The following is a 10,359-nucleotide window of genomic DNA, read 5'->3' on the forward strand; positions in this document are numbered from 1 at the left end:
TCTCGATTTCAGTAAACGGTGTTCGGTAAGATTTCTGGGACTGGATTTCACTGGAACACCTGGAGCCTGTGGCTCTGCGAATTCATGTAACCAGAATGAAGATTGATTTGATTGGAGAACTTGTAGTAAGCACAGAAGTAAGCTCCTTCTCCCTCTCCCCTCTCCCTTATCTTTCCTGCTTAGTTTCTTGTTTGATGTTCAGTAAAGACTCTGGATTCGTGATTACTAGCAAGCTTTGCTTACTGTGTAACTGAGCAGACATTACACGTAAGCCACCTCACTCCCGGGGGGGCGGGTCTCACTTTTGCGCAGCATACTACACGGAACAGGTATATTGAAGCAGCATTAATGAACAATATTAGTCAGATGTTCTACACTTCTCATGTCTTTTGTATAGTCTCGCTTATTCTCTAACCCCAAGAGAGTCTCCCAGACTTGTTCTCTAAAAACCTACAGAAGAATTATGGATTTCATCAACTGGTCCCTTAACGAAACTGACAACTCCTGAGCTTGGGAGAGCCTGATTGTCCTGCAGAGACGTTTGCTGCCGGATACTCGATGGTCGGTTGCGCCGTGTGTCTGGCGACACTCTTGATGGAGGACTTTGAATGACATCTACCAATTCGGAACCATGATAACAGAGTTCTGGCTGATTGGAGCTGGCTCGGACCTGGCTTATCGCCACAAGGCTGGCCAACATGATAGACAATGGGCAGGGCTGTGAGTACTCAGACTGTGTTTTTGTGGAACACAATATGGATAAGATCTTGGAGAAGCTCATGGCTCTGCAATATAGGTAACATCTTGAAGAAGAACAACAGGAATTGAGAGACCTGGTGACCAGTGACGGACATTAGACCAACTTTAAAATTTGAAGCATTTTGTTCGCACCAACCAAAACAACTACCATCTTCATCTCATGTGGCCTCCCTGGTGCCAGCTGGATGCTCAAGGCAAAAGCTGACAGAATAACAATTCTCTCCCTTAGATAACAAGACTGTGTTGTGATTCTCTTCCCCCTCCTTCAAGGCCACCCGCGTGTCGACTGAAGATTGTTGACTTTTGCTTAACCGGGTGAAAGGACACTTTCTCTCGACTGAACACGGAACACACACACACAAGCATGTACACTGACACAGACCTACACTCACCCCCTCTAAAGCTTATGTCTTCCATGTTGCGAGATGTGATGATTCATGTGCTGAGGTGTTTTTTTCTGTTCTCAAACAGAGCTCCCCATTGGAGCTCAGTCTGGGGGGAGTTCTTTTTTCTCATATTGTGCATTTTCCATTGTTATACCTCTCTGACCCGTCTTCCCCATGTGATGTATGTATGGTCGGAAGGGTAAGATGGCACTGGCAAAGGTCGGCAGCTTTAACCCAATTTCCTTCGGGGTCAACCTTCAGGATCAATGAAGTTTTATTGATTGAATGATTCCTGTGGCATTTCATGAATAACAAGCTTCATCTTGCCACAGTGTGACCAGTCAAAAGCTCAATTTCTGTTCCAGAATTTCAGTAAACTGTAAATAACACTTTTCACTTAACTGGTCTGAAGAGAAAAACAAGTGTGCTCCACTTATAAAGGGTGTAAAGCAACAAAGACTAATTATTAAAGAGCATGGGCAGAAGCTGAGTTTATTCAAATTTTTATTAAGCCATCAAAAGCCCAACTTAACATAACACAAGTTGATTAATATACAGCATAAGATGATTTATCATGCAAGTGCATTTTAGTAAGGCTGTATATGCATTTGAATCAAAGGGAAACCGCCCTAGAATTTAATCTAATCCTTTATTCAGTTAGGTTCTGTTGCAAAGTAAATAAAAACACTTAATCATTTATTGGCCACCCCTGAGACGCAGGACAAGGTGGAGGGTGGACTCCTTCTGGATGTTGTAGTCAGAGAGGGTGCGGCCATCTTCTAGCTGCTTGCCGGCAAAGATCAGCCTCTGCTGGTCAGGGGGAATGCCTTCCTTATCCTGGATTTTGGCCTTCACGTTTTCAATGGTGTCACTTGGCTCAACCTCCAGGGTGATGGTCTTGCCAGTGAGGGTCTTCACGAAGATCTGCATGCCACCCCTGAGACGCAGGACAAGGTGGAGGGTGGACTCCTTCTGGATGTTGTAGTCAGAGAGGGTGCGGCCATCTTCTAGCTGCTTGCCGGCAAAGATCAGCCTCTGCTGGTCGGGGGGAATGCCTTCCTTGTCCTGGATTTTGGCCTTCACGTTTTCAATTGTGTCACTTGGCTCAACCTCCAGGGTGATGGTCTTGCCAGTGAGGGTCTTCACGAAGATCTGCATGCCACCCCTGAGACGCAGGACAAGGTGGAGGGTGGACTCCTTCTGGATGTTGTAGTCAGAGAGGGTGCGGCCATCTTCCAGCTGCTTGCCAGCAAAGATCAGCCTCTGCTGGTCGGGGGGAATGCCCTCCTTATCCTGGATTTTGGCCTTGACATTCTCAATGGTGTCACTGGGCTCAACCTCGAGAGTGATGGTCTTACCAGTTAGGGTTTTCACAAAGATCTGCATGTTTTCTCCTGTGAAAAAGATGTTTTATTATTGGTAATATGGAATAACACACACACACACACACACACACACACACACACAGACTAATAAAGATATTTGATCAGCATGCTGTGCAATAGTACTGTATTTGTAAAATGCTGGGCAATTATTTCTTCCTTGTAGAAACGCACACCAAAATTGGCTTATGCATACGTTTTCTTTATATACTATCAGTCGGTCTACTAGTTATCCTTCCAGCAGGCGCGATAAACAGGACTGAGTCATACACCAGTTTTATAACATACTGGTAGGAAACCGGTGTTTCGCGTACCAGCGCCATTTTAACATAAGCGATTGTTGTTTGCCTCCTTTTTGTCCAGCTGACGTTACAACCTAATGGACGGTAGCCATTTTTATTAGTTAACGTTAGCGTTTTTACGGCATAGTTCATAGAAAGCATCTTGCTTCCAACGTAACATAACGACAGTATTCGTTTTAGAATTGGTATATCAGGTGCTTTTAAACAAGTTACATCTTTACAGTCACTCTTTATATAGCTGTTGGGTCGCACATTAAAAAATAACTAAATGAAGAACATTTAAAATGTGTTTCACAGATCAGCGGAAAAGCAGTTGATGTCAGAAATCTAACAAAAACCGCTTTTAAAAAAACCGCATAGTCATACTTACAGCTTGAGTTCACTTACGTTTCCTTGCTCTCACAGATACACAGACACCACCCTCTAACTGCAGTTGCCAAGGGAAACAGGACTTTTTATACTGGAGAAGCGTCATCGACTGATATTCATCCGCAAATAAAACTAGATCCATGTTCTAGCAGTTTTTATTGTATTAGTATTGTCCAGTGTTTTCTTTTGATAGGGAAAATTTACATTACATTAAACGGACTTTTGTATGTTTGCTTGTTTCAAACTGTAGTAAATGAATCTATTTTTCTGCCCCAATAAAGTGAATAAAATGAATGGCCCTAAAAATAATTCACAACTTTATTGTTTTTGTTATGTTTATCCCGTGTTAATCTTACACTATGTATAGCTATAGCTGCCCTGCCTCAGTGGTCATAATAATAATATGTAGCATGATTAATACAACTACTGCACATGTGCATTTAAAATGATAAACCTAGGTGAACCACATGAATTGATGTATGATTATGCTATGATTAATATCAATTATATATCACCAAACAATAGTCCCCTCAAAGTCCTTTAAGACCCTACAGAGAGAAAATCCCAACAACCAGACGACCCCAGAACCAGGCTCAGAGAGGGGCAGCCATGTACTGCGACCGGTTGGGGGGTTACAGTAGGGAGGCAGGACAAAAGCTGTGACAAAAATAATTAAGCATTAAATGCAGAGTGCTATATAAACACCGAGTGAAGAGAGGTGAATGAAGAAGAAATGCTCAGTGCATCATGGGAAACTTTCAGCAGCCTGGGCCTGCAGCTTAGGTTCTCCTGATCCTGTCCTACTTTTTAATTTATATATAAACAACATTTGTGATGTGTCAAAAATGTTACATTTTGTTTTGTTTGCAGATGACACAATCTTTTTATTATTCTGGAGAAAACTTGAAAAAATTGGCTAAAGTTGAGGTTATTGAAATGAAAAAAACTAAAAAGAAATGGTTTGATGTAAATAAATTATGGCTGAACTCCGTTTTCTGGGTGTAATAGTGGAACACAAGTTAACATGGAAATCTCATATTGAACATGTTGAAAAAAGATCGCCAAAACAATTTACATCCTGCGCAATGTAAGATATATATTAGATTACAAGGCAATGCAAATATTATATATTTTTTATATTTTTACCATGAGTTATTGTGTTGAAGTGTGAGGGGATATGTATGTGACTAATATAAAAACATTAACCCCTTTAAAATATGCTTTAGTTCACATTTTAATCCAGTAAGTCAGTAATCAACATATAAACATCATCTGTGCAAAGATTTATCCTTCTGAAGTGAAACAGTGAAAAATGACTGCACTTTTAATACATACATATTCTGGCATTCCGTACTTTGTCCAATTTTGAAAAACTTTGGACACCATATGTGCCATGCAGCAGAATTGATCACCAGCTGCCTTTTATTATCACACTAAACCTTAAAGAAGACTAAATCCTGCATCGGAGTAAGTAGTTCGGATCTCTCCCATATGTTTCATCAGATATTAATAAGTATGAGAAGCGTGCCATCTAGTCTAACCTCCCTGGTACCTGTCCTAGCCTGTGCAACATGGGCTTCCTCCCATCTGTAGGGTTGCAGCGATAACTAGTGCCTGCTCCACCTTTACATGATATCACCCCTTATCATAAAACTGAGTGACTTCATGTCTGATTTTTGCAAACATAAACTGAGCACAAAAGGTGAGACAGTTTGTGTTTGGTCTTTTTTTTTTTTGTTGCAACTATGCTTCTTGGCAATAAATCTTATACTGCTGGAAACCCTGTTTATGAAATGGTGTATGTGGGTTGTGGCCATGAGAAGTAGGGGCCTCAGTAACATGTGGAAGCACCTTACACAGCCACAACAGCCTGGCACCTCCTCCTCATGCTGCTCACCAGCTTGGTCACACACCAAGCTGGTGACCAGCCCTAACCCTAACCCTCTTTCTGTCACTATATTTTACTCAAAGCTTTGTGGAAAATGCTTCACCTGTAAAAGTTTCAAAGTCACCGGTGACATTTTTTCACCAGCAGAACGTTCAACAGCTTCATCAGAATGAACCACAGTTGATGACATCACGAGAGTCAGAACACAGAACTACTAAAAAAAATCTATGACGTTCATCTCTGCATCATTTAATTTGGATGTAGTTGGTGGAGAAATATCAGTAAACAGTTCGCAGCGTTCACACAGCAATCAGTAGCGATTAGTCCACATTTGCTTCGTGTGTTTAAACAGTTTGCTAAAGAGATTTCAAATCTTTTTCAACGACATTCTAAAAGTTTGAAACCAGTCAGCTAACGTTTGACAGCTGTACCGACCAGATTCCTCCAGCCTATTGTAGCAGACTGTTTTCATCCTAAATAAATGGAGAGAGGAGACGGACCACAAAACGGTATGTTGCGCAGGTTATTGAATGAAGAAAACCTCCGTGTTCTGGGTCAAGTTATTAATCAGCTGCCACAACGTGATATTGAGGAGGACAATCTTCAGAATGACGAGGAAGAGGCTAATGACGATGATGAGGAAGATGAGGAGGTGGTTGATGTTCCAGTAGGAGGCATTGAAAGAAATCCACCTCAGGAAATAGAAGGACCCTGGTACAATAATGGAGCAGGAGACTTTGAATTAAACCAGCTGAGCAAGCAGAAGATCTGATAATTGAGGAAATGAGGTGGTTCTGGGAAGATGAGGAGTCTGAGAGTGACACTGTCCCTGAAAATGGTCCTGATAGTGACACGGATAACAGTGACAGTGATGATGACGGAGACAATGGCCAGGATGCTCCTGTGTTATTGCCTCCCAACCCAGTACCAGGAGGTTCAAGGAGGAGACCAAGGGAGGAGGAGGATGAAGAAGAAGATGGGAGAGCTAGAAAACAATTTAAACACTGAACTTTGAGCTGAGCTGAAAACTCAGTGTTGCACCCATCTTCTAAAGCTACATAATGTAATTATAATATATATATATACATATATATAATATATATATATATAATATACATTGTGTTTCTTTCTACAGAAGAGCTTGCATCCAATAAAAGCAGCAGGAACAAACCCAGGAAACAAATAAGAAGAAAAAGGTGAAAAACTGCAAAGCAGAAAATTAGGAAAACAGAGACTTAAAGAAAGGAAGATAAATAACAGAAAGAAAAGAAGAAAATGTCATGGCTGTGTGAAGGCAGGCAGGAATGGTGGACCCAAGAGCAGGACTCACGGAGACAAATGTGAAGTCAAAACACCCGGCTTTATTGGGAGATTGGAGACTGAATAGAAAACTAACTAAAGTGGGAAAGCAACAGGCAGGAAAACGGGCAAACAGAACACAGATTAGAATAAGGGACGACGTGAAAACGAGCAGGGGAAGACAAAGACGCTAAATACAAGAGGTGAACAGGACTGAAAGGAAACAGCTGGGGGACACTTCTGACAGTGATTACACAGACGAGACAGGGAGAGCACAAAACTGAACACACGGACATAAGATGCAGACCAAAATAAAACAGGAAATGCACAGAGTGGACTCAGAGACACAGTAACAGACAGAGAACAGAGGGAACACAGAACCAAAATCATAAAAACCAAAAAGTCTAAACCCGAACACATAATCAGAATGAACTAGAACACAAGATCATAATAATAATAAACATAAAACACTGGGTCAAATGACCCAGGATCATGACAGAAAAATAAAAGATGAGAGAAGAAATTCATGACCAGATAGGCAGCAAATGAGTCAGGTCATGCAGCAAATTGTCAGACATCACCTCCAGATCCAGATGACCGTGTGTCAGCATCGTCTACATCAGCATCAGCTGGATACTGGAAGCGAAAATGAAAGGATGATGAAGACGAAGATGGGAAAGACAGAAAACAATTCAAATGCTGAATTTTGCTGATGGACAATCATCATTACACCCTACCTTTCAAGGCCAGTGTCCAACATGTAAAATCCTCAGAGACTGAATCTCGGCTGGCCCCTCTGACCCACTGACTTCCTGCCACCAGGGACCTGTTTACCGGACTGCCACAGTGGTGCCACAAGTGGAATGCAACATGAGTGTTTCATACCACTGGTACCTTGTTAGATGGTGATGATTGTGGTCTTACTGGTTGCAGTCATGGAGTGACAGATTAGGAATGCAGGGTTGGGGCTTTCCTATCATCATTATGCTAATGTGATTAATATGGTTTGTCTGTCTTCCTGCCCTTAACCCTGATTGGTCCTGCCAGATAGCTGCCCCACCCTGAGCATGGTTCTGTGGAAGTTTCTTCCTGTTTAAAGCCAGGTTTTCCTTCCTACTCTCACCAAATGCTGGTGATGATTGTGGTTTTACTGGTCGCAGTCATGGAGGGAGTGGTCTTATTGGTTGGCTCCTACATTAGGGAGGTGGGGTTGGGGCCTCCCTATCACCATTATGCTATCATACTTAAACAATAAATAGCATTTACAACACCACCATCTTCAGATAGAAAAACACATATTGGAACGCTATCAGTTGTGGATTGGCCTCCCCACAGCCTGGACATCAACATTAGTGAATAGTGGGGATCATCTTGACAGAGAAGGGAACAAAAGGCAGCCAGCATCCAAAGAAGAGATTTGAATGTCCTTCAAGAAGCCGAACGAATGAAAGTATTCCTGAAGAATACTTTCGTTGTAATTAAAAAAATAAAAAAAAATAAAGCAAAGGTAGTTGTCAGTTTGGGTGTTGCAGTCCTTTAATAATCAAAGAAAAAAGTTGTAAATCCACAATTTAAAAAAAATGTTTTTATTATAAATAATCCTGGTGTGGATTAGTTACTTACACATCAAACCAATGTTTTACAGGCAGAACATTGCTCATCTGAGTTTTTACAAACCCAGAGTGAAATTCAGACAAGTTCAGCTTTCGTCATCTGATCAGTACGCCACTGAAGCAGACGATTCACCATGAGAAATTGGCATTTCTTGCTCCAACTGTCCACAATATGAAAGTCACAGGAAAAACAGAGACATGTCTTTTTTTTGTTTGTTTATTTTTTAGCCCACTGTGGGGTCACTTAACATCCCCGTGTTTGAACAGTACACTTCTATTCTGCTTTTACAGCAATCGTTGATGTGCAGGGAAACATCAAGGTTAGCAAGCTCACAGCGCAAGTTTTCTTTCTCTGGTCCACATGCGTAATATTTATGTTTTTGTCCATCGAGCCACTCCATAGAGCTTCACCACAAGTAACATTCAATTGCAGCAGAGAATGCAGCAAAGCCTCCACATCCCAGAACATCTGAACACCAACTGCAAAACAGAAAAATAAACACGTGGACAAGATGCATAAATTTGCTGTAATGCAAACTATTAGTTAATAAAGTAAGTTACATACCAGGAAAGCCAATAGCTCCTCCACTCACACAACCACTGTACACATCATTCTTCCAGTCAGATTTGCCTCTGTGCTGTAAATAAAAAACAGGTACAAAAAGACAGTTATTTACACAGTGGATAGTAAATCTGTACTTGAGTAGATGTACTATGTTAAATTCCAGCTATGTTCCTATCCATAGATAGAACCTCTGGGCATGCCCCAGCACCGCACACAGAAAGTGTTTTGTTTTTCATCTGCATGGCAGGAGGTAGTAACAGCAGATAATAAATTAATGTTGGGGAGAGCATTCATTAATCAGCATATATCTGTAACAGTATCCTCATATAAATTACCATCACTTTGTTTAGCACATTCTAACGATTTGTTAACATATCCTTTAACCACTTCTGCAAACAACCTGTGCCTGACTTTATCATAGTAAATTACATGGTGACAATCAAACAAAGCATATAATTACTAAACCGGGTAGCAGTGGGAGTGGGAGCATGTTTTTGGAAGAAATCATAGAATTCTAAGGGGGGGGGGGGGGGGGGGGGGTTTAGCAGCTGTTTTTGTCTCTCTCCCGCTGTTTCCATTTGTTGGTGACAAATGTTGCTGGACTGAGTGTGTGATGCAACATTTCCAGCAGTGCTTGCAGTTGTAAAAATACTATATGCACTGCTAGATGAATATTATGACTGTTACTGTTTTAGGAGTAATAGATTATTATTTTTTTTACTCCTGTTTTTTGTTTCCAGATTAAAACTAAATAAAGAAAATGTTGGTTGGGAATATATTGTCACGTTGAGGCTAAAAATCTATGTTAACCTCCATCCCCCTTTAAAAAAAATCTAAATGCTCTCATTTTGTCTCTCTATGTTTTAAGATCTGCATTAGAGTATAATATTTTAACTAAAATTCTTGAAACTTAAAATATTGCTTCATATTGTCATCTCCATGATTCTGCAATCACTGGAATTTATTCTGTTTATACCATGTCTTTAAATCATTCACAATATCAATAGTGTCTCCCATCCAGAGCAACATCTGGAAATTTGACATTTCAAATCTCGACATGCTGCTCCCTCTGGTGGTAACTGCACTACATTCAGCCACAGACCTTTACTGAGTTTACAGAAAATGCTGCACTGATGAAGAACTGTGATCTATATCCTACTATGTAAACAAAGTAACACAATGCCCTTTCAAATAAGTATGCTAACAGTAGACTAAGCTTTCATTTTTCTATCATTAATTTAACTATAAATTAGCATAAATAAATATCAGAGGCCTAATTAACCTTTTAAGCCCCAAAGGGCTTTCTGAGCTTTCTGCTCAACAATGACATGCACCAAATAAATGGAGTATTTCTCTGCAATTACAAACTCTTAGTAAACAGTCGTGGTATCGAAATAAGGTTAACACTTGTGATATTTAATCAACTGACTGTTGTTTTGGGATAAACTTATTTGTGTTTTTAATTGACATATTTCAAAATATTATTACTATATTTAATAGCATAGTAAAATCAAAAGTACCCCATGGCTGAGTGTGTGACATTGTCTCTTAGAAGTACCCCCCCCCCCACTCACACACACTCTGGTAATATTTACATTTCAGTATCTTCTAAACCTCAGATTATTTTTGTATCTTGCAATGTATACTTAACTGCTTTGTATCATTTTATGCTTTCTCTCATTCCTTTTTCTGTTGTGTGGATAGCTGAGACCTGTTTCAATCTGCAGGTACTGCTTGCCTTTCAGTTTCATTTGTAAATTGTTATTTAAAGTAAATGTGCATTTAAATATTTCGTT

The 10,359-nt window shown here is 40.4% G+C and overlaps 1 protein-coding gene across 1 annotated transcript; it reads right to left on the minus strand.

The window, feature by feature from the left end:
- Nucleotides 1-1,632: 1,632 nt before the first annotated feature.
- On the minus strand, nucleotides 1,633-3,319 carry LOC146660294 (polyubiquitin-B). The gene is made up of 2 exons (XM_085420085.1): nucleotides 3,217-3,319; nucleotides 1,633-2,539 (listed from the first exon to the last, which is right to left on the minus strand). Exons 1-2 carry the CDS (start codon nucleotides 3,302-3,304, stop codon nucleotides 1,842-1,844), a joined length of 786 nt encoding a protein of 261 aa, XP_085276211.1. The 5' UTR covers nucleotides 3,305-3,319; the 3' UTR covers nucleotides 1,633-1,841.
- Between the last annotated feature and the right edge of the window lie 7,040 nt (nucleotides 3,320-10,359).

Source organism: Rhamphochromis longiceps, linkage group LG10, assembly GCF_057381845.1.
Source record: "Rhamphochromis longiceps isolate RC_006_pf linkage group LG10, R_longiceps_female_GT1.1, whole genome shotgun sequence".
NCBI classification, from domain to species: domain Eukaryota; kingdom Metazoa; phylum Chordata; class Actinopteri; order Cichliformes; family Cichlidae; genus Rhamphochromis; species Rhamphochromis longiceps.

What these genes read in the sequence shown, in the direction of transcription:
- LOC146660294 (XM_085420085.1), bottom strand. Translation starts at nt 3,304, where the DNA reads ATGACGCTTCTCCAGTATAAAAAGTCCTGTTTCCCTTGGCAACTGCAG. An exon ending in ATCTGTGAGAGCAAGGAAAC is followed by an intron (nt 2,540 to 3,216) that starts GTAAGTGAACTC and finishes TCTTTTTCACAG; the next exon opens with GAGAAAACATGCAGATCTTT.